Here is a 24,107-nt window from a genome sequence, read left to right on the forward strand (position 1 = left end):
TTCCAAGCCCACACAGTTCCCACCCCCAGATGTGGCAGCTGGATTGGGTTGGTCGGGTCACCCCAGGACAGCGGGTGCAGTTACAACGGACACTGGGGAGGCAGCAGCCCCAGCACAGCAGGAAGCGGCCACTTTCTTTCCACCAGACCTCCTGCTAACTTTCGGTTACTCCCATCCAGTCCCCTCCCAGCCCCACGGGGGTCCAGAGCAGGACAGGGCACCAGAGTTCTGTTCTGACAGCTTTATTGACTGGGCGCGGAATCAGCTTGAGTACAGCCCGTGCTGCCGTCCACGGTCCGGAGGGCAGCCCCACTCCGTCCCCGGGGGGCAGCGGGGCCTGGCCCCTCCCCATCCTCCTGCCGCTGTGGACCTGGGGGCCTGGAAGGGGTGGGTGGCGTGGCCAGAGAGGGGTCGCTGGAGAAGGCTGGGGGCAGGGGAAGGGTGTCCAGGTGAAGCCAGGCTGCGTGTACCTCCCTCCACATCTGAGGGTCAGGCAGGCGTGCTAAGGACAGAGCCCCGGCCTCAGGCCCCAGGGCTGGGGACAGAGTTATGCACCCTCAGGTTTGGGCCTCTGACAGCGCAGCGATGTTGGGGTGTTTCAGTAGGGTCCCCGTCCCACAGGTAGCTCGAGCCTGGGGAGGCCAGACCACATCCTGACTCTGGGGCCCTTAGGCCTGGCTTGCTCTCCACCCAAGTCAGGGGACACCTGCCCCCAGTCTCAAAGGCACCAGGCGGAGCGGGGCAGGTGGCCCCTGTGGTGTGCGCCTGCCTGCATGTCCCCCAGGATCTCCCGAGCTGGGACTCCCCAGGCCGGCTCTGAGGGACCCCAGGGAGCCCCTCTCCCAGACAAGAAGCACAGCCTTGCCCACCCCACCCGGTCCTGCTCGCCGCCCGCTGGGCTCCACTGATGACAGACATGCAGCTAAGAGGCTGGGGACAGGGCTCTGCGGGGCGGGGGGGCAGGGCCAGGGGGAGACCCCGAGCCCCAAGGCCTCCTGCTAGGGATGGGCGGCAGGTCCCAGGAGGAGGGGTGAGGCCTCCGGCAGACGCCCGAGGCAAAGGGAGCCGGACACCCCAGTTCAAGTCCTTAGTGACGCGTGCAGGGCTGAAGGGAGGACGAACCCCGGAGGTCGTGAGGCTGCCAGGAAGGGGTGGTGACGGGAAGCACAGGCGTGGGTACGCGCCGGGCAGGCTCACTCAGAGTGGACCAGAGCCCCAGCTCCCTGCCCAAAGCCGAAGCCCTTGGGCCCGAAGTTTTTAGCATAGCATCCTGCAGAGAGAGCAGAGGGGTGAGAGGATGCCCCCGGCCACACCTCCCGGCCCTCCCACCGTAGCTCCCGCAACCGCAGCGCCTGGCCCGGCCCCTGGAGCAGGGAAGCCCACCAGCGCTGCCCCCCCCCACGTCAACTCCAACGGCGGGGAGGTCCCTGGCTCCACAGGGTGGCCGTTCCGCTGCGTCTGCAATCCCGGGAGAAGCGGCATCTGCTGCCAGAGCTCCGGGCTGGGAGCCTGGAGCCCAGGCTCTGCCCCAGCCTGCCCCGATCTGCCCGTGACTCTGGCCAAGGCACTTCCTCCCCTGGGCTCCCCCTCAGCGCTAACGGGAAAGGGTCTCGCTAGACGCTCTGGAATGGGCTCCGAGGCCCGGAATGGGTCTGCATGTAGCAGGGCCTTGGGCCCTCTGCCCCCAGACCTCCAGGAAGGGAAGACGTGGGGGAGGGACCACCCACCTTTGCAGTAAATGTCGCCATCCTTGTCGGCCAGGGTGGTGGACTCGAGGCCTTTGCCGCACTTAGCGCACCGGAAGCAGGACCTATGCCAGGACTGGGGCGGGAAGGAGGCGGTGAGTGCCGCCCCCCAGCCGTTCCCCAGACGGGAGGAAGGCACTCGGCAAGTCTGAGCAGCCTGCTGCCGCAGGGGCCCCAGGCCCACCCCCTGGAGAAAGCGCCGGGTGGGCGCGCAGCAAGCAGGGGCGGGACCAGCCAAGGCAGCCGCTTCCCAGCTCCCACGGTCAGGGGCGCCCCAGCCTCATCCTGACCGCCCTGCCCGGGGCCACTGGAGCGGCGAGGGCTCCGGGCCCGCCCTGGCATCGCCTCCAGGTGCACGGCCTCCTCACTCCTCACGGGGAGACCGCTGCCGCCCTTGCAGCCGGATGTGAGGACCAGACTGACGGAGCCTGGCCACAGGGGAGGCTTTCATGATCCGCCAGGCCTCTGGGTCCTAGAACAGGTGCCTGGTTTGCCCAAAGGCCGTCACCGCGGCAGGAGGGGTGGCGCAGCTGGGCAGGGTCCTGGCACAGAGGAGGCGCCCAGCACCACTGGAAGGAGGAAGGGTCCACGAGCTGCGCTGAACCCGCAGGGCAAGGCCAAGGAGCCTCGTTCCCTGGGGGCCACAGAAGCCCCTCCTGCTTCTACGAGGAGCTCAGAGGCAGCACAGCCAACAGCCTCCCCGGGGAGGGTGGCCTGGGTCTGCACCCCTGGCGGGAGCCTGCCAGACCCGGATCGGCCGCCAGCTCCGGCAGCGCAGCCAAGCGGGCTGACAGCTCTGCAGAACCGGGAGAGCCAGAGGCCGGCAGCAGCAGACGGGACTAAACAAGGCCTTTTAAGGGCAAAGAGACTCCCTCGAACGGCTGCCCGTGCCTGGGGTGGAGATGACAAAGGAAACTGCGTGCCCTCCGGTTTCCCGACAGCCACTGCACGCCCTCCGGCTTCCTGACAGCCAGGCCCGCGCATGTTGCCTCCTGCCCGGTGCTCGAGGGGCCGAGGAGTCCGGGGCGCTGAGCACGCTCCAGACCCCGGCGCCCCCAGCCCTCCAGCAGACACCAGTGCTGGGTCTAGACTTGTCCTACCTGTGAGTTCCCCGTCCACCCCCCGGCCCCTCCTCAAGGTTGAAAAGCCTCGGAGGCCAAGACGCAGGTCCAGAGAAGCTGCCGACAGGCCCCAGGCCCCGCGGCTGCACGGCTGACCGTGTGAGCCTGGCCGAGCCGCGTGCGAGGGTCCAGAAACCCCCTCCGGGCACCCATCCTGAATATGGCCTTCTTCGGTCCCCGACTGCTGGTCCCAGGCTGCAAATCCTGACCCCTGCCAGCAGCCTCTCTGAGGGAGGGGACCCCACTGTGCTTTGGTGACCTGGGCGGCAACTCTCGGAATATTGAGGGGGAAGGGCAGGCGAGGCAGTTAGAAAAGACAGCCTCCCAGGAGGCTGTGATAGGCCTGAACCTTGGGAAGCGCTGCCCTGCAGGGACATGGGTGGGTTTCTGAGTCCACATCCTCTGAAACAGGATGTATGTGGATTTTCAAGTGGTTCTTAACATTTCTGGATCACAAATCGTTTTGAAAATCTGAAGAATGCTATGGATCGTCTTCCCAGGGAGAGACAGGATGCCACAAAAGTTTGCATATTCTTTTCAGGGCTTGTGTCCACGCACCCTGAGAGGTCTGCGGCCCCTGATTCTAGAGACACCCGTAGATTGGCAGCTCCCTAGGAAGTGCCTGTAGGCGCTTAATAATCGGTTCCACCAGGGCTGAGGCTGTTCCCTGGAGACTGGAAGGCACAGGGGACAAGCAGGCACGGGGACAAAGGTCCCCCCTTCACAGTGGGCTTTGGAACCAAGGGAGGGAGTTGCAGGCCAGGGCTCGGGCTGGCCGAGCAGAGCCGGGTGGCACTCGCAGAGCTCCGGAAGCCGCGCTTCAGGAAGGGGCCTGGCCGGCCCGGTCCCCGCGGCCCCGCTGGCCCAGCAGCCGCCTTACCTTCCCAGCACCGATCACCTTCTCGGCGGCGTAGACGGCCTGGCTGCACCGCGGGCAGCGCTCGGAGCCGCCGATCTTCTGGGCAAACTTGGCCGCGTTGGGGTTGGTGGCGGGCCTGTGGCTGGGGCCCCTGCGTGGGGAAGGACGTGCGGTGACATGACGTACAGGCAGCAGTATGGGCGGGGGTCTGGCACCGTGCGGGCACCACCCCGCCTCCACCTGGCCCAGCCTGTGACAAGGCCGTGGCTGCCAGGGCCTGTAGGGTCATGTCCCCTTTACAGATGGACACACCAGGGGCCGGCACGATGTTGCTCTCACCGGCACGTCAGACTTCACTCAGCCCCCCAGGTAAAACACTGGAGTCACAGAACCCCTCGTTTGCTGGGAATTGCCCTCCTCTGCCCCCCACTCCTTCGGCCTGCCGATCATGGGAGTCTTTCCCGGAGAAATCTGTTGACCGACCACCCCCACTGGGGCAGTGACCTCGGCCGAAATGTGGGAACTCATCCGTCACCTCCGTCCATGCCCCCCCCGCCAGGGCCAAGGAGCTGGCAGGCCGACCGCCAGCACCTCCACTCACAGCCGGTCAGTGGTCAGTGGGTGCTGGGGACCTAGGGACACCCCGTGATTCCGGGGAAGGGAACTGAGGCCCCCGTGAGCAGGGGTGCAAGCTGGTCCGGCTCGGACACTCGCTGGCTGTAGGGGCCCCCGGCAAGTCACTGAGACCGGCTGGGTTTTCTCCTCTGTGGAAAGAAGAGACGGGACCCAGGAATTCTTAGGGCCCCTCCCAGCTCTGACGCCCATGAAAATAAGGGCTGCGGCTCCACCGTATAGGGAAGAGCCTGGCCTGTTTGATTCCCTGCCGGACCCCCGCTCCTCTGACTGGCCTGACACACAGGAGGTGCTTCCACACCTGGGAGGGCTGTACTCACTCCTCGTGCTTGATGCCGAGAGACTCCCCCTTGTCCGTGCTCAGCGTGCCCGCGCCCTGCCCGTAGCCGTAGCCCTTGGGCCCGTACTTCTTGCCATAGCAGGATTTGCAGTAAATCTCCTCGCCGTGCACGGCCACGGTGGTGCTGTCCAGATTCTTCTTGCAGACCACTGCAGAGGGAAGAGGGTACGGGGAGTTGGTTCGCTGCGAGCCTGCACACGTAATATCCCGAATCTTTCGGGAGCCCGTGACCGGGGTCAGGATGGCCAGGGAGCTGGCAGGAGAGAGGAGGGGGTCTAAGGATGCTGGCCGAGCCGCCCCCCACCAGGAACCGCATGGGCCTTCCTTGGTCCTCTGCAGCCTCAGAAGTCCCCGGGTTCAGGAGCCAGGAGTCTAGACTGACCCCAAGCCCCAGGAAGCCTGCTGGGCCTTCACTTTGCCCTTGACAGAGAGATCATGTGTCCCGACAGAAGAGGAAACAAAGAAAGGAAGGAAGAAGGGCGGGGCTTTCCTGCCTCAGGAGATGGGATCCAGAAGGGACACCCCTACAGGCCTGGGGGCAGGGGTGCGGGGGAGGTGAGGCTCCCAGAGGGGAAGGGCAATATTTATTAAGCGCCCGGCATGGCGGGCTTTGAAATGAGATACAGGCTGTGCTCCACACGACAGCGAGATCTGCACTTTCTGATCTCAGAATCACTTTGCCACGGGAGGGACTGAGGTCAGAGCTGGGAAGAATTTCCTGACTCCAAGGCTAAGAGACTGGAATGGGATAAACCGGAAAGCCTGCGGGCCGCCTGTATCTTCCTGTGGATCTCAGAGCAGGGCTGAGCCCAGCGACCCAGAGTAAAACAGTTCGGAGCCCAGGGTCATGTAGAGCCAGCTGCCCAGAGCCCAATCTCTCTCCCCGCCCCTTCCCAGCCCGCGTGTCCACTGGTAGATGCGGATGAGAGCCTCTCCCCCACAGGTGGCTGTAGGAATTAAATGAGCCCTCACCCGGGGAGTACTTAGCACAGTACCCTGTGCACAGTAGGTCATCATAAACGTCAGCTGCTCCTATAGTGTGATACAGAGTTAGTGCCGTGGGAACACAAGGCGGGGGGTCAGGCCTCCAAATATCATCGGCTTCCAACCCCCGAGTCCTTCTCTCAAGAGACCTGACTTCCCCTCCTTCAGGTCTTGTCCTATGACTCTAATTGGGTCCCACGAAGGTCCTCAGATTTGGGATTCAGTGTGTCCACCTGGACCACATCCTCAAACACGTGCTTCTGAAGATGGATTCCGGGGGAACCCCTGGAGGAGCCGGCCTCTCCTCCCTGCAAAGAGGTGCTCCGCTCAGCTCTGGCCAGCTTGCCATCCCCTTGCCTTCAGATTCTTTTCTTCCCCCCGCTGTGTGGTTTACGGGATCTTTGTTCCCTGACCAGGCACTGAACCTGAGCCCTTGGCAGTAAAAGCGCCAAGTCCTAACCACTGGACAGCCAGGGAATTCCCAGCCATCCCCTTGCCTTTAAAGGCCGGCTCTCTGCCCCCAGGGCTCAGGTTGGATATTTCAGACTAAATAAGGACCCTCTGGTCCTTCCCCTGAGATCCCCACGTCCTTACCGCACTCAGGAGACCCAAATATGGACCTTGCCACCCCCTCCCTAGGGCTTGGCTCCCGGATGCAGGGAGCGGGAACAGCAGGGGGTGGGGCTCCAACATTCCTTCTTGGGTGGGAAGCTGGCCTGGAATTGCTTCCCGTAAGACCCAAGCGGACCTGGAAATTCCAAGACCAGAGGGGAGGCAGAAAGTGAGAGGAAGGGAGGTCTCCTCAGAGCGACCTTGCCAGCAGGAGACCCAGGGGCTCAGCCCAGAGGAGACTCCAGGGTCTACGACTGAGCCCTCCAGGCGGCCCCCTGCCTGAGCCCCAGCTTCTATAGGGGGACACCCCGACCTCGCTGCCGGCTTCCGCTCTGCCTTGTTCTCCCAGAGGCCCTGGCCTCTGCCCTCCACCCCGGTCCAGTCTGGGCACCTGTAGACTCCTCCAGAAACTCCATTAAGGGGAATTTTGAAGGAAGGCCTAAATCAATTTCTACCAAACCATGTTAAGCAAAAACCAAACAAACAGAAAAACTTAATTACGGGTTGGTTGTGTGCATTTGCTGGGAAAATGTACTCCAGATGTCACAGGGTAGAGGCAGCCCCAGGTGAGAGGCCAGGGCCCCCTCACCCCACCCCAAGACAGAGAGTAATTCTCTGTTTCTGGAAGGAAAACCAAGGCCCACAGAAAAGTTCCAGCTCATAGAACCATCCAGAAGCAGGGCCGGGCCAGAGCCCAGCCTGACCTCCAGGCCTGATTCTTCCCCGCCAGCCCAGAAGCCCTTTCGGGTGGGCCGGGCGCGGGACCCCAGCCTGCGGGTGAGGGATGCTGAGGCTGGGGGCGTGCGGGGCTCTGAGAGCGCCCGGTGCCCCGTTTCTGGGGAGAAGCCCCGTTCCAGCAGCTGCCGCCTCGGGGAGAGGCCAGACCTGCTCTGCTTTCCCACGGGGCTGACCCGCCCCAGGTGGGAGCCACCACCGCCCCAGGTGGGAGCCGCCGCCCCAGGTGGGAGCCGTTACAGCTCGGAGAAGCAGCAGCCTCGGGGCAGGTCCCTGCAGAGCCGAGCCCTCTTGCCTGCGGATGGGGACTGGCGGCCGCTCCTCAGACCACCAGGCTGTACCCTGCGGGCCGGGCCCAGGGAGGAGGCTGCTCTCCCCGACCGTCTAGGGCAGCGTCCTGCGTAGCCCAGGCCCCAGGAAAGGGATCGTGGATGCCAACCTGAGCAGGAACCAGAGGCGAGCACCAGGACGGTCAGAGGACCTTCTCTCAGGGACTCACCCAGGCCTGGCCAGCAAGGGGCTGAGGTCCCTGATGCCACCCAGGCCCACACCCCGCTGTCCTTTCTCTGCCTCTGGAGTGAAGGTCCCCTGATGCTGAGGGTGATTCTGCATTCTTGATTCCAGCTGGACACTTAGGCCCACGTCACTGAAAGAGAAGGGACCCTCCTTCCACTCGTAAACACAGCTGCGCGCCCGGTACTGTTCTAGGCCCCGAGAATCAGCAGGTTGTGGAGACGCTCAGACTGGGGGCACCCTCCAGCCCCAGCGCCCAGGAACTCCGCCGCAGCCGGAGACCCCCGAGACGCAGGAGGCTGACCTATAGCTGCTAGCAGGCCGACAGCAGCCCTCCCGCCCTGCTCCCCAGCCCGACCTCCCACAACTGTTTCTGGTCCTCTGCACCCCACCCCTGCCCCAGGCCTGCCTGCTCCTTCCTGTACCACCCCCTGCGCCCCGCATTCCTGGCTTCCCTGGACCTTCCGGCCAGCGGCCACTCCTCCACAGGCAGGCCTGCAGGCCTCCCCGCCCAGCTGGCCCGTTTCAGTCCGTGATTAAAGCAACATGTGAGGGCAGAGAGGGGTCCTTGGGGCCAGCAGTCCGGACCCTCCCCCTGGCCAGAGCCAAACCCTCTTATTCCCTCTGAAAAAACTAAACAGCTCGAAAAGTCCTGAGCGCAGAGAACCGCTGATTACACGACGCTGCTGTTGGCGGCCTCCTCCGGGCTGGAGGCCAAAGGCCCCACCCAAGCTCGTTGGCCACCCGCAGCCCTTGGTCAGTCTCGCAGCCCTTGGTCAGTCTCGGCGGCCGGAGGGTGTGGCTGCGTGGGGGCGGGGCTTCTGGCTGCTCCGCCCACAGCAGGTGGGCTCTGATGCTCATCCAGGGAGCAGGTGGCCCTTGGCCTGTCTGGACCACGAGCTCCTGGAAGCAACGCAGCCGAGCTCTCCCGATTCTACTTGTGTGAAGCCGGGGCCGATTCCCATACCTCCCAGACAGGCTGAGTGTCAGCCGCTGTTGAGGGGTCCTGGAGCCACACCATCTCGCTGGGGATCCCCCCGGGCTGTGTGTGTATGTGTGTGTGTGTGTGTGTGTGTGTGTGTGTATGCGTGTGTGTGGTGTGGTGTTGTGTGTGTGTACGTGGTGTGGTATGTGTGGGGGGGTGTGTGTATGTATGTGGGAGGTGTGTGTGTATGTGTGTGTGGTGTGGTGTGTGCGTGTGTGTGGTGTGGTGTGTGTGTATGTATGTGGTGTGTGTGTATGTGTGTGGGGTGTGTGTTGTATGTATGTGAGCATGTATGTGTATGTGTGTGTGAGCATGTGTGTATGTGAGCATGTGTGTATGTGTGTGTTGTGTATGTGTGGTGCATGTGTGTTGTGTATGTGTGTGTATGTGAGCATGCATGTATGTGTGTATGTGCGTTGTGTATATGTGTGTTGTGTATGTGAGTGTGTGTATGTGTGGTGTGGTGTGTGTATGTGTTGTGTATGTATGTATGTAAGCATGTGTGTGTACTGTATGTGTGGGGCGTGTGTGTGTGTGTTATGGTGTGTGTGTGGTGTGTGTGTGGGTGGTGTGTGTTGTATGTATGCATGTGAGCATGTATGTGTGTGTGAGCATGTGTGTATGTGTGTTGTGTATGTGTGTGAGCATGTGTGTGTTGTGTGTGTGTATGTAAGCATGCGTGTGTGTGTGGTGGGTGTGGGTTGTGGATGTAAGATGTGTAATTAAGTGAATTTCAGATCACTGAATTGTTAAAAAAAAAAAAAAAAAAAGGTCTTGGATAAAGAGTTACATGACAGAACTCTTATCTTTTTCCCTCAGAGGAAAAGGTCCATGGATTCTCTGGTAATCCCAGTGTTTAACTCCCAGGAGGAAGTGTTTAAGAATGTAAATCTTCAATTTTGGTTGTGTGTGTATGTGTATGTGAGCATGTGTGTGTGTGTGTAAGCATGTGTGTGGGTGTGTGTACGTGTGGGGGGGCGTGTGTGTATGTATGCTGTGTGTATGTATGTGAGTATGTGTGTTTGTGTGTGTGTGGGTGGGTGGTGTGTATGTATGTGGGTGGTGTGTATGTGGTGTGTGTGTGTGTATGTGTGTGTGTGTGTCGGGGAGCTGCTATCATTTACTGAACACCCACAACTGCTCCAGCTGCTTTGTTTGTTTTCCGAGCCCCTTCCCTGTTAATTCTCACCCCCCCATCCCCCTGCCGCCATGAGGTAGGTGTTGTTATCCCCCCTGTAACATTGAGAAAGCACAACCAGAGAGAAACCGAGTAACCCGCCCATCACCACGCAGAGAACAAAAACAGAATTCACATCCAAACCCTGACCTACTGGTTCTGAAACCCAGAGCTTTATCCCCACAATTCCCTGCCTCCCCCTCTGCCTGGGCTCAAGGAAAACGCAGGTCACCTCTTCTTCTAACCCAGAACCTCGGCTCGGTCGCAATGAACCCCGTCACTCAGGAAAATGGGGAGGCTCCCTGCATCCGCCACTTCCTGGGCCGGGGAGGCTGCCCGGCCCAGGCCGGGGCCAGTGCAGCCCCGCGGCCTCTGCATCCCCTGCATCGCCGACAGACAGCTCCCGGATGGATGGCGGCCACTGCCTGGCTGTGATCGCAGCGGGTCTGGGTCCGGCTGTCGGGACAATGTCCGAGACTCTCCTGCTCATCTCCCTCTTACCCCCCAGACCGTCGGGCGGGACGGGAGGGGAAAGGCCTCGGGCTGCAGGGGCAGGGGAGGGAGAGCCCAGCTCCTCCCTAGACGCAGCTTCCCCGCGAGGCTGCTGCCTCCGCTGCCTTGAAAAAATGTTTTTGAACTGAAATATAGTTGATATACAGTATTATATAAGTTTCCAGCGTACAACATAGTGATTCACCACTTTTAAAGTTATTCGCTTATAGCTGCTATCAAATACTGGCTATGTTCCCCGTGCTGTATAATATAACCCCGTAGCTATTTATCTTATACATCGTAGTTTGGACCTCTTAATCCCCTTCCCCTCTCTTGCCCTCCCCCTCCCCACTAGTTTGTCCTCTGCATCTGTGATTTCTGTTGCCATGTAACAAGGGGTAATCTGGGTCCAAAGACTGGTGAAACTTTGGGCTAAAAGTGTCTCCCTCTTAAATGCCAGGATTGCGGCAGGGAGAGAAAGAAGAGAGGGTGAGCGGAAAGTTTTCCGGCCGAGACTTCGCGGCTCGCACTCAGCCCCTCCGGCTCGGCCACCCCTCCGGCTCGGGCCAGCTCACGCCCTCCCCTTAGAAAACGGCTCCTGAGGAACAAAGAGGCCCTGAAGCGCTTCCCCGCCCAGCTGCGTGCCAGCCAAATGTCAAGCTGTTTGCCTCCCCTGGGACCAGTTCCCGGGGGTGTTGCCGGGCCCATCCGGTCCCCATGGCAACAGCAGGGCCTGGGAGGGGTGCGTACTCACTGCACAGGAAGCAGGATTTGTGGAAGCTGCTGCCTTCGCACTGAACCTCCTCAGCGAAGTACACCGTCTTCTGGCACACCCCACACTTCTTACCTCCTCCCCAGTTCGGCATTCTGAAAGTGGACGCAGAAACGGGAATTAACTCCCCGGGGAGATGGAGACGCAGATGGCCCACAACAGAAAAGCCGGGGACAGAGGCCGAGGGGGGAGCTGGCGGGGCAGAGCCCTCCTCGAACGGCCGCCTGGGGGCTTCCCACCCCAGAGCCCACAGGGAATCGCTGAGCGACCGCTGCGTTTTCAGCCCCGTGCCCGGCATTCTAAAGCATACACGCAAGCACGAGATACAGGCCCTAACGGCAGCGACGACGAGCCATCTGCTGCGCGCGTCCACACGGATGCATCTCAGATGAATCTGGAGCAAAGGCAGCAGATAAGCTAGAACTCATAAAACACAAACGATCTGTGTCAGGCCCGCAAGCAAGCAAAACTCTGTCGTCAAGGGAGGGACCCATGGGTGGGAGAGTTATAGGGAAAAGCAAGGGAATGCGTATCGCAAACTACTGTCTCAGATTTGTTACCTCACAGAGAGAAAAAGGGGGCCGCCGAGGGGGCTGCTAAGGCACCAGCCATGTGTGGGTATCACACAGAGGCTCCCTTTGTAATTATTCTTTGAACTACACATGTAGGGTTTGTTGTTGTTGTTGTTGTTGTTGTTTGCGGTACAAGGGCGTCTCACCGCTGCGGCCTCTCCCTCCGCGGAGCACAGGACGCGCAGGCCCAGCGGCACGTGGGATCCTCCCGGACCGGGGCACGAACCCGCATCCCCTGCGTCGGCAGGCGGACTCCCAACCACTGCGCCACCAGGGAAGCCCCTCATGTAGGTTTTATCCGCTCTTTTGTATATAAGATACAGCTCACAAGAAAACCCATTCTTTTTTAAAGCAGGAGGCAGGCACACAGGGCACAGTTAAGAGTCCATTAGAATGGGGGGAGGTGGGGGGCTTTTGCAAAATCAGATTTTCCAGCGCCAGCCCTGACCCCTGAGGATGAGGTCCGAGAACGTGAATGTTTACAAGCACCCAGGTGAGTCGGAAGGAGGCGGCCTGGGACAGCGTTGAGACGCTCTAGGTACCGGTTCGGAGCTGGGGTCCTGACGCCAGATGGGTTTGGTCCAGCCCTGACCCTGCCCCTCACTGGCTGTGTGTACCTTGAACAAGGGAGCTGGTCTTTCTAAACCTTGATTTCCACATCTGTAAAACGGGGATAAAAGCAAAAGCTACTTCAGAGATCATTTCCGGGGGTTCAGCGAGACACGGCGCGTCAGAGGCGCGGCTCAGTGCCTGGCACGTGCTGAGCGTGCGGTGACGATCATTAGTGCAAGAATCCAAGGCACAGGGGAGGCGACACTGCAGCTCAGAGCCCGAGCGGCACAGACACGGACGCCCGCAGAGCCTGAGATCAGGGAAGGCCCTCTCAACCACTCTCAACAGATGCCTGGCTGCCGGGGGACGGCGACCCTCCCAGCTCTTTGGACAGAAGTGCGCGGGGCGGGGGGGGGGCTCTATGGGGGGCGCCAGCGACTGCGGGTACAAGATGGGTGATGGGGTGAGTAGGGCTCAGGGTGCTGGGAAATGGAGGGTGGGCAGGGGAGAGGCAACCCCCCCGGGATGTGCGTCATGGGAACGCCAAACGCAGGGATGGGGCATCCAGAGCCCACCCTCTTGGTACCAGGCATGTGCCGGCAGCTAGAGTCGGGGTCAAGGGCAGAGGGGACGTGGTCTCCACCGCCCGGAGCTTCCCATCTGACGCAGCGTAGGGACAAAACTTGCCATCCTGTCCTGCAGATTATTTCAAGCTGAAAACAGTCAAGGCCCAAGAGACTCGGGAAGAAACTTTGACCTTCCCCCCAGCTGCCTAAAAGAATCTCGATAGAGGGCCTGTTCCCCAGACAGAGCTATCGCCAGAGACCTCTGCAAAGAGCACGGGCCGGGTGTGGTGGGGAAGCCGGTAGGGCCCGGAGACCAGAGTCCACTCTGTCCCATTCTGTCTGCTGGCTCAGCAAACACTCGCTCGCCAAGCATTTGCTTTTCCATCTCCAGGTAAATCGCCTTCCTCCCCTTTGAGGTCCCAAACCACTACCCCCAACTTCCTCTCTTGTCTTTCGCTGACCCTGACCTCTGCCCTGAGCCCAGGCTCGTACGCCCAGTTCCACGGGAGCCCCTCCGCCTGGATGGTCCGTGAGCACCTCGATTTCAACACGAGCCGCCTGCGCTCGTCACCTTTTCTCCCGAACGTGTTCTTTTTCCTGACTTGTCCATTTTTTGCTGCTGGCACCCCAACCATTCTCTCCAGCACTGAGGAATCTTATCCCAAACCCTAGAACGGGGAGAGGTTCTCCTCCGCTCTCAGCTGCACCTGCTCTGTGCCCCCTTTACCTGCTCACCCCGAACCCTGACATCCCCGCCTCTCCCGGCCTCTTCCCTCTCTCACCTTCACGCAGCTGGCCCACCACGACCCCCTTGGAGGGGGCACCACGCTCCCGTCCCCTTCTCCTTGGGAACCACCCTGGTTTTCAGCCAGGGCACGCGGCCTGGACCTAAGCTGACCAGCCCAGGTTACCGGCTTGGGGAGGGGCCAGCTATGCGTTTCAGGCCAAGGAGACAGAAGGGAGTTCTGGGGGCTCCGGAGAAGAAAACATCCTGATCTTCAGAGAGAACGTCCTGGAAGCAAGGCCCCCTCCCCTGAGTGAGGAGGGGGAGCAGTGGGCTCCGGGGTTGTGGTTCCAAGGGGGACCGGCCGTCCCAGGATGAAGCTGACAGCAGGGAGGGCAGAGCTGAGAAAAGCAGCAAGGGGGCTGCCCGGCATCACCGAGCCCCAGAACAAGGCCAGACGTCGTGCTGACTAGTCTCCCGATTCTCCAGTTAAACAAACTAAGAAGCACCGCCCGCCCCCCACACTGGCTCAGGGTTGGTGATGTAACTGCCCCAGCCTGGGGCCAGGCGTGTGGAAGCCCTCTGGGCAGGGCGGAGGCCCACGTGGGTGAGGACGGGCCTTCCACCTGCACGGGGCCAGCCTCCCCCTCCGGGGCTCTGCACCGTCCACAGCTCATCAGGCGTCTGCACACCCCACACCCCCAGAGGACAGGATTTCTCTAACTGCACGGGGCCCCGCTCTGCCTCCTCAAATAACCCACGAGGCCCGAGCTCCTGGAGCCCCAGGGCCAGCCCCATCCCCAGCCGCCGAGGCCCCGCCATTCCTCTCGGCCCCCTGCCCTGCTGAGCCAGAGCTGGGCGCTGCAAACCATGAAGGACAGTCGGGTGGGAGAAGCAAGGTCGGTTCTGTCCGCCTAACGGTCCCCCACCCCGCCCTCGCTGCAGAGCCCCGTTCTAATCAGGCATCCACCGCTCCACCAAGTGACCCCAGGGAGGTGCTCAGGGCAGAGCCCCGACCCCTGAGCCACCTGGTGACTCCGGTCCCTGTGGGGCGGTGCAGGGACGGCCACTGGCAGGGGAGCCCTGGGAGAGGTTCTGGTTCACACGGAGCCATGCGGCTTCTCCGACGAGGTGACTAGACGCGACCCCCAAACCCCTGCCCGCGGCACCGGGCAGACCGCCTGCCCTGAGTCTGCTGACCTACTGTGTGCCGGGCAGTCTGCAAACACCATCCACTTCTCCTGGCGACCTGGGGCCGGGGACACGCCCGTGACACAGATGAAGACACAGGGCTGGGGAGGCCAGGCCGCCCCCCCCTGCGGCCACCAGGCTGTAGGAAGCAGAGCTGGGACCCAGCCGGGTCCAGCCACCCAGTCACTGTGCTGGTGCCATCGTATTCAGGGGGGCTGCACTCGGGGGCGTCCAGGACGCCCGGGCTCCTTCCTCACCTTGCTTTCCACCCCCTGAACCCACAGGGGACGTCCTCCAGCCCCTAGGACACCCCTAAGGGAGGAGGCTTCCCCTACCACGTGGTGGGGAGCTGTTCCCGGCAGTGTTTTGTTCCCGACACAAAAGCCCTTCTCCCTCGTGGAGACCCACATATCCAACAGGCCGCCCTTGTTCTCCCTGGCTCTGGGTCACGGGCCCACATCCAGCAGGGCCCAGGGAACCAGGGGCAGGGCAGGATGGGCAAATCTGCCTGGGGCACCTCCCGGCTGGGCCACTCCTCAGCCAGGCCACTTGGTGGGGGTCCCCTTCAGGAGCCCAGAGAAGGGACAGGGCCCGGCGCCTTGGGGAGAAGCGCGGTGACCGTGTCCGCTGCCAGGAGGGTCCCGGGCAGCCCCGTGGACAGGTTCCCCTCCCCCCGCCCACGTGAGGACCCCTCCAAGGGATCTACGGGTGGGTGGGGGGAGTCTCAGCTGGGGGGGCCCCAGCCGCCTCCTTCCAACGGGGGGGGGGCTCCCGCTCCAGCCCCTCCTTCCCACCAGCCCCATCTTCTCATCAGCCAGACTCCGCGGACAGGAGGCCCAACTGCCTTAAAAGGAAACTGTTTCTCAGACCTTCTGGAGCTCCTACAGGGACGCCCGGCTCCTTCTCAGCTGCCTTCTCAGTTCTGAGGACAGAGGCCCTGCAGCCGACGGGGAGGAGAGATGTTCTCTGGGTCAGAGCTCAGGCGGCTCAGTTCAGAGGTCAGGAAAAAGGGACCTGGATTCATCCCTTCCCAGCTGAACGATCAAGTTACTTTCCTGCCTGAGCTTTGATGTGGTTGTCTCTAAATCGGACCATCAGCTGACTCCTTAAGCTGTTGCTCTGAGGATCAGGAAAGAAATTACAAAGCGATGGCCCAGGGCCCGGTGTGCTGTCAGGGCTCACTCCTGACCGCCCGCAGGACGGGCCCCGACGAGGGCCAGACGTCCGCTCTCCTCCCCAGCCAGGCCACGTCTGTGGGGAACAAGGCCTGAGAAGCAGCAAAAGCCAGACAGGGCCCTGGAATCCTTGACTTAGAGACGAGTGCCCTGCTCTGCCTTGGGGTGTAATCGCCCCCCACCCCAGATGCAAGCAGAGACTTGTCTTAACATCAACTCTTTTGTCTTCTGCTCTGGGTGACCAAGAAGCTTTGCTGTCCCTGTGGTCACATCAGCCACTCTGGGTTTGCAGTGGGTTCCTCCAGAGAGTTCTGGTTCGCCCCACTTCACATGTCGACAGTCTCGACAGAGCACCAGGCTTCCACTTTCTGCTGAATGGCCGGAAATACCTGGGAAGCTATTGCCCGGAAATGTCAGGATCCAGGGCCGCTCGGAAGCTAGAAGCCCAGGACTGAACTCTTCCGACGGGCGACCGTCTCAGTCTGCTGCCCCCTCCTCCTTGTGCAGCAGTCTCATCAGATCCTCTGTCTTGAGAGCAGAGACCCAAGACGGGGCTCGCAGGGCAGGGCAAGACTCCCACGTTCACCCCACATCTTGTGAAAGTCGGGCTGAGGTGACGTCCTCAGTGTGGTCAGGTTTCAAGTGTCAGAAGCCACCTCAGAGATGCTCCACCCCTAACCGCTGGCTGCCAGCGTCCGAGGCAAGGCATCGTCTCCTCAGATCTATGGTTTGACTTGACAATCCATGCCATGTCTTTATTTCTCCAGTGGAAAACGCTCACCTCTCCCGTTCCGAAATCTCTTGCTCCCCAGAGCCAAAGGGTGACTTCTGGGCACAGAGTTGAGGTCCCCACCCATGCAGTCTGGTAGAGACCTATCAGGTGTCCGCCTACTTAGAATCACCTGGCTGTGTGGTATCCAGCCAGGTACACAGGGGACCTGTCACCCTTTCCAGCTCGCTGCTCAGCCCCTTCCTCCCCGCACCCACATCAGGAGGCCAGCCAAGGCGGGGGTCGGGGGCACCCCGCCGCTCAGGGTTCAGAGCCCAGGTCTTAGAGGTGCCATCTGAGAGCCCGGCAAACAGTCCTGCCTTGAAAGGAATGGTCACGGCTGGGGGGGAGGGGGGGCGAAGGGCCAACATGCGGTACAAGCCCGGCCTCAGCTTCACGGGATTCCTTGGGTACCCTGCACGTGACTTAGCCTCTGGGAGAAGCCGGCCGGCACCGCTGCGCTGCGATGCCTCCAGACGCCACGGTTCCCAAAACTCGACTGTCACCCTGGCTCCCTCTCTCCCTCCCTCTCTGAGTTCTGTCTTTTCAAGTCCAGGCCCCGAGGCCCTTGTGGGGCAGTGGGCTGGGGTGGTGCCTGCCCCCCAGCGCCTCGTATAACAGAGCGTTCCACCCCCGGGGTTCAGAAGTCCAAAGGTCAACCGAGGTAGAAATGGGTGTCTAGAATTCATTTTAAGTATTTCCAAACTGTCACGGGAGGTCCTATATCATAACAAGGTCTCACAGACTAACCAACAGATAAGTTTCTTTGCTTTTATCTGGAACGATGTCACCTTAGTAACAATTGGTTAGCCATGCTGGAAAGGTCTGAACGATTTTCCTGGATTAATTTCTAAAAAGCAAAAACAAAACCCATGAGCCCTTAGACCTTATAAACAGGCTGTTTGCAGCTGACGCCTCGGAGGCCCCTGCCCCGCGGCTCCTGTAGAGACAGCCGGGAGCGCTGCAGAGGACGGGTGCGCTCGCCGGGTTGGCGGGTCGGGCGGAGGCGGAGCCTCTGATCCACTGTCGCCGCAGGAATCAGACAGTGCCTCCCGGCCCCTGGGAAGAGGTGGAAGTGCTAGCTGCCTCGGTGTTTACACTCCTTACCATACATGGCAATCACTCAGCGTCGACGTCAGACAAATTCCTGGGTAGCTGCGTAGTGCGGCCCCATCACCACCACAGAAATTCCTGCCCAGGGGAAACCGCAGCAAAGCTGCCCCTGCGGGTACCCGGCACCTCCCCGACCTCACCCCCAGCTCCACTGTGTGTGTGTGTGTCTTTTCCTCAAGCAGGCTCTTTCCCAGGCTTCCTTTCTTTCCTGCAAACCTGGCACCAAAATTCAAACACGCATCACACCTGGTGAAAGCGTGTCACCTGGGACCCAGGCCCCGACTTGCAGAAGGGCCCCCTCCTCCTCCCCATCCATGCCGCAGAGGGAAGACCTAGAGGTTGTGAGTTCTAACGGGACTCCATCCACATTCACGAGGTGAAGCCACATCTTCCTTAAGTAGTTTATGAGCCACCATAAAGCTCTCTGTAACGCGAAGGACCGGGCGTGGGTCTGCAAGGAGCCTGCCTGTGTCTGAATGGCAGCTGCAACCCCCAGCAAGTTACTCATCACCTCTGAGCCTCAGTGTCTTGTCTGTAGAACGGGGAGCGTCCTCCCCACCTCACAGACTGCCCCAGATAACACACACGTGGAGGATACAGGCCAGTCCCTGGGGCCCAACAAGCACAGACATGGGCCTACTGTTCTCTCCGGGAAGGGCCAGCTCTGACGCTTGCTGTCTAGTTCTTACTTGCCAGAACGCCCGAGTGGTGGCAACTGGTGACCCTTACTCTCACCAGCACCTCAAAATGTTTAATGCAGGATTCCTCTGTCCTCTTCAAGCCAACTTTTCCCAATAAGCCAGCTTACAGACACATCTACGTTCCAGCAGCCTCTCAAAAAAGCCTTCCCACCAGGAGACCCAGAGTAAATAGAAACCGTCCCTCTCCTCCCTGACCTGGGCCTCAAGCCCACTCACAGGGGCACCGGCGAGCACCAGAGCCCCCGTTTGCAAGGTTCACACGCGTCCGGTAGGGCAGCTCCGCGAGCCGCCCGCTCCTACCCCCTTCATTCGCCAAATATTTACCGCTCGCCAACCGAGTGCCAACGCTACGCTCCCGGCCAGGGAGGACTCACCAGCAGGCAAGTGTCTGCCTTGAGAAAAGAAAACACCTGGGCTGGGAAGGCAGGTGCTGGGACGGCCCAGAGGCAAAGGCCGCGGCCCTGCTGCGCTTCACGTTTTATTGGCAGCGCCGCAGCAGAGGCGGTGGGCCCGCTCTTCCGTCTCCCCTCTGCGCCCCTCACCCCCTCAGACCCTCCAGAGTGGCAGTGCTGCCCCTCCCCCTCCCCGGCCCACAGCACACCCTCTGCAGGGTAAACTTCCTTCCTCGCCTGCCTGTCCCCCGCCCGGATTTCCTCCCCGCAGGACTGGGCCATTCCCTGGGAGGCTGTGGGCAGTGCAGGGCCGGATCCAGCCGCAAGGACAGTCTCTCTGGAAAGAGCCCGAGCCCACCCTGAACATCAGGAGGCTGCAAGAGGGCAGCTGGGGCACAACACCAGTCCCCGATCCCACCGGGAGAGACCCCCAGCCTGCACCCTGAGCTGACAGAGGGGCGGCCAGCTCCTCCAGCCGCCTCAGCTTCCGGGGGGGTGGGCAGGGGAAAGGCTGGGGCGAGGCCCAGGGACAAGACAGGAGGTGGCCCCTCTGGGCTCCGGGCCTGTGTCATGATCTCCCCGAACCACCCCCCAAAGCAGCTGAGCATGAAAAGCGAAGTCCCCTGTCCACGGTCGGCTGAGTATTCAATTGAGGGTCAGTCAGGGCCACACTTTGCACGAGAGCCCACTGGACCTCCCGGAGCCGCCGGGACAGGGTCCCCAGGTGAAGCCCTCTCAGCTGGCAGGGGCTGCCCGTCCGTCCACGCCCAGGAGCAGGGGTGGTGGCCAGAGCCCAGGCCTCCAGGGAAGGGCGGAGCCCATGCACCCTCCCGCCTAGACCCAGGTCTTGCTTAGAGCACAGCAAATGGGACAGGCGTTTGCAGAATATTCTGCAGCCTGTGAGAGCAGATACGGCGCCTGCGTCCAGGTGGCCTGTTGGGTAACATACTGCAGCTTGCTTCAAGTGTGCTGGTAGCAGCCCCTTCCTGCTCCCCGGGCTTCAGGGACTGAGGCCACCAAACACTGTGGCTTCCTTCAGGCTGCGGTGATGGTCCCCACGCAGCGCCAAGACAAGGGGCGGGGGGTGTGTGTGTGAACGTGGTCGGGGGGTGGTGACCGGGGACGGCTGCCATCTGGTCCTTTCCTAAGGGTGAAACTCACACCTGGGCTCGGGGCACAGCTGCCCCAGGCGGGCCCTGAACCTCGATGTTCCCCCACCCTGCCCGCGGCACGCTGTCCAGGGGGCAGGCGGGGGGTGGCACGGCCGCCCTCACCCCCAGCTGTACAATGAGCTCAGTGCGCGCGCAGAATCGCCGATTGTCCCGCCGCGGGACCTGCAGGTGGTGGGGAGACTGGCCGTCCCGGGTCAGGGGCACGTGGGGGCCCTTTGTGTCCCGGGAGCCCGGGGCGGGGAGGAGTCCCGCGCCTCCTGGAAAGAGAACCAACCGCCGCCGCTTCTCCCCGCTCCGCGGCCCGCGCCGGCCCCGGCCGCCCCTTTGCCTCGCGACCCTCCTCGCAGCTTCCCGGGCGGCGGCGGGCCGGAAGGCCGGGGGCGGCCTGCGCGCGGCGGGCCCGGCGCGCACTCACCTGGCGGCGGCTGCGCGCGCGGCGGCGGGCGGACGGCGGGCGGGCGGGCGGCACGGCGGCGCTCTGGGGGCCGGGCTGGGCGCGCCCGGCCCGCGCGGCGTTTTGTTCCGCTCGGGGAGGGCGTGTCCGGGCCACGCCAACCAGTGGGCTTTGCACACTGCACCACACCGGCGCCGATGTCACCGCACCGGCGCTGACGTCACGGCGCAGTGCCGCAGCGCGGCCCCCAGGCCCGAGGCGCCCCGGCTGCGCCCTGGGGACCCCCTGTGCGCCCCGCCGCGGAGGAAGCAGCGGCTCCCACGTGCCCGGAACTTCTCAGGGGTTCCCGGCAGCCAAATACGAGGGTGGAGACACACGTGATCCGAGAGATAAGACTCCTGATAAACTTGTGCCACAAGAGAAAGTGTGGGGGGACGGGAGGTGGTCTCGCGTTTGGTGTCCTGCTGGCAGGTGTCACGTGGGGCGCCGGGTAAGACAGGCCAAGCTCTGAGCCCGCCCCTTCCGTGTACTAGCTGGTCCCCGCCCCTAGGCCTCAGGTTCCGCATCTGTGAAAGGGGTATAATCCAGAGGGAAGTGGGGGTTTTTTGGTGGGGGGAGGCGGGGCGAACAGATTGTATAGGCCTAGTAAGCCTTCAGCAGTGCCCTTCAATGAATGTAACCCCCCCCAAACAGCTGTCCCCTCAGCTTTCCCCAATCTCCCCTGCTATCCAAAGAAGGAGCCCCCCTCCGACCCCCAAACAGCAGCCCTGAGGAGTGGGTGCTTCAGCTGGGCTTTTATCTGGGCCTCGCCAAGCTGCCCAGGGGCAGCTGCGGGTGGGTGGGCTGCCCTCGCCACCTCCCAGCCCTTTCTGCAAGCCCGCTGCCGGCATCTCAGAGGGCGGAGAGGCTCACACCTCTTTCCTGGACGCAGGTACAGCTCAGAGACCCAGTGCTCTGGAGGGAGAAGGAGCTCCCAGGGGCCCTTGGCCAGGAGGGCCCGGTGGAGAGCAGAGAGAGCTGGGCTTTAAAGGAAGGTGCCATCCTCTCCCCCCACGGTCCTGCCCTCCCCAACCAAGGCGCGCTGCCCTTTGGGCCCTGTGGATCTGGACCCGGAGGATCATGAGGATCTGAGACACTGGTGTTCCCAGGACTGGGAGAGCCTCGGGAGACAAAGCACTTTCTTCTCGATTGCAGTTTTTGTAGCTTGTTCACTGCATTTCTAAGTCAAAAGGAAACTCCCTGTCATCCTCCAGGTTGAATTACCCCATTTGCACTGAACGCAGACGCAGAGGGAGCAGGGCCTGCGCAGATCCTGGGTGTCCCTTTCGCGGCGATTGTGTCCGCTGTGCGCCTGTCTGTGCGTCACTCTCTGCTGCTCTCTTGGCCTCCAGCGTCTCTGTGAGAAGGAAGCCTCCTGCCCAAGGCAGGGAACTGGGGGCAGGTCTGCTGGGCAGCTGGTCGCCCCTCCCCCCGGGTCCCCCACAGATGCAGCTGCCACGTCTTCCAGGCTGGACAGGCATCAAGGCCTCAGACCCTCACGGGCTTCATTTAACGCCCCAGGTGGCTGAATCAGCTCTTCCAGGAGTAAAGTCAAGCATCTCATAATCCAGAAAATAGAGTATTATATTTGTCTAGGCTTTTCTTACTTTCTACCCTAAGAAACATCTTTCCTTGGGCCGGGCCCTCCATACGAACAGGGTCCCCCAAGATTGGGAGCACCGACCAGGATTTCTTGCGGATCGGGCGGCCGTTCTCGTCTGACCCAGCCAAGCTGTAAGAGCGCAACCCGGGAGAGCTCCCGGTCACCCCTGCGCCGCGCGAGCGATGCATCCACGGGCCCGTTACGTTGCCCGACGTCATCAGCGTCAGAGGCCACGGGTTCGCTGTCCAGAGGTGGCGGTCTCGCGGGATTTTCCCGTCTCCCTTCAGTTCCCCGGATCCCGGAGAGAGGAGCTTTGGAGTCTTGCCCAGGATTTTACAAAAAGGCAAACTCCTGCCTTTCCTTCTTTGGTCTGGGTTTGTCCTGTCTGGGCGATGGGGCTGCTGATGGATTTCCCCAGTGAGGACGGCCAACCTGTGCCGTGAAACGTCCTTCGGGAAGGTCCGGGAAAAGGCAGTCATGCCCGGATTCTCCCGGAGGCTCTTGGAGCACCTCATAAACTGGTGGCTGTGTCCTGAGCCCTGCCTCCTGGGAGGCTGCTGAGTGGAGAGCACACGACACTGGGGCAGCAGGACCAGGACCGTCCCAGGCAAACCAGGCCATGTGATCGCCCTGCATGCTTTATTCTTCTCCGGGGGGAGCACGGGGTCAGGAAGTTTTCCCGGAGAAAGTGAGTGCTTGCAGGGCTGCGGTTCTGCCGGGAGCTGCCCGGGCGCACAGGGAACGTGAGGGTCGAGGAGGAAGGATGCAGATGAACACGTTGTCCACACGCCTGGGGGTGGTCACAGCTGTTTCACAGCCTGAGACGGACCCCCGAGGAAGAGCAAGGCCCTTGGATCATCAGGGCCGCGACACTCTGAAGGAACCGGGGCTGAATTTGTATTGTGAGTCTCAGCTCCGTCATCAGGCATTTAAAATAATACTATGGGGAATTCCCTGGCCGTGCAGGGCTTAGGGCCCCACACGCTCAACGCCGAGGGCCCGGTTCGATCCCTGGTGGGGGAACTAAGATCCCGCACGCCGCACAGCGTGGCCAAACAAATAAATCATATTCATGACAACCCGACAGATCATGGGGAGGCTTTTGAGATGCATAGAAATATCAAGTCACCGTGTTGGGCACCGGGAGCTAACACAGTGCTGTCGTCAATCGTGATTCACAAAACGACCCAAAAAACTGATAGAGATCAGACTTGTGGTTACCAGAGTCAGGGGGTGGCGGGAGGGGAATTGGATAAAGGCAGCCAAAGGGCACAAACTTGCAGTATAAGATCATAAGTACTAGGGAGGTAACGTACAACATGATAATGAACACTGCTGTCCGTTATATAGGAAACCTGTCAAGGGGGTAAACCCTAAGCGTTCTCATCACAAGGAGAAACGTTTTTCTATTTCTTTAATATTCTAGCTATACGAGATGAGGGATGGTCACTGAGTGTATCCTGATCATGGAGTATGTGAGTCACATCATTGTATGCTGTACACCTGAAACTTATGCAGTGCTCTGTGTCTATTACATCCCGATAAGGCTGAGCGTAAATGATACCAATGCCAACAAATAACTGCCAAGCACCAACTGCCCGTTGGGCCCTTTCCAGCAGCTCCCCTTGCCCTCCCCAGTGGCTGAAGGTTGTAGGACTGTTTTCACCTCTTTTGCACGTAGGTGACCACCGGGCAGGAACGAGCTTGGTGACCGTGTGACCGTGACCCAGACCCCGGCGTTCCTCGTGCGTGAAGTGAGGCCTGGGAGCCACTCTCAAAGCTTCCCACGGAGGTGCCCCCGCCAGCAGAGAGGGGACGCGCTGCTCCCGGGGGCTCAGGGCTTTGGTGGGATCAGTCGCTCCCAGGGCTCTGAAGTCTTTGGTTTTATGATAAAAGTTTGTTTAAATTTCGCGTTCTCCTTCACAGATGCCTGTGTTTGTTTTAATAAAAAGATAATGTTGGGGCTTCCCTGGTGGCGCAGTGGTTGAGAATCCGCCTGCCGATGCAGGGGACACGGGTTCGAGCCCTGGTCTGGGAAAATCCCACATGCCGCGGAGCGACTGGGCCCGTGAGCCACAGTTACTGAGCCTGCGCGTCTGGAGCCCGTGCTCCGCAACGAGAGAGGCCGCGATAGTGAGAGGCCCGCGCACCGCGATGAAGAGTGGCCCCCGCTTGC

The 24,107-nt window shown here is 61.4% G+C and overlaps 1 protein-coding gene across 1 annotated transcript; it reads right to left on the bottom strand.

Moving 5' to 3' along the window:
• Positions 1 to 226: 226 nt before the first annotated feature.
• CSRP1 (cysteine and glycine rich protein 1) lies at positions 227 to 20,390 on the bottom strand. Its single transcript, XM_024130645.3, has 6 exons — positions 20,311 to 20,390; positions 10,951 to 11,063; positions 4,679 to 4,847; positions 3,747 to 3,876; positions 1,728 to 1,821; positions 227 to 1,270 (listed from the first exon to the last, which is right to left on the bottom strand). The coding sequence occupies exons 2-6, from the start codon at positions 11,060 to 11,062 to the stop codon at positions 1,194 to 1,196; spliced, it is 582 nt and encodes a 193-aa protein (XP_023986413.1). The 5' UTR covers position 11,063; positions 20,311 to 20,390; the 3' UTR covers positions 227 to 1,193.
• Positions 20,391 to 24,107: the final 3,717 nt, after the last annotated feature.

The sequence above is a fragment of the Physeter macrocephalus genome, unplaced genomic scaffold, assembly GCF_002837175.3.
Source record: "Physeter macrocephalus isolate SW-GA unplaced genomic scaffold, ASM283717v5 random_117, whole genome shotgun sequence".
Classification (NCBI taxonomy): Eukaryota; Metazoa; Chordata; class Mammalia; order Artiodactyla; family Physeteridae; genus Physeter; species Physeter macrocephalus.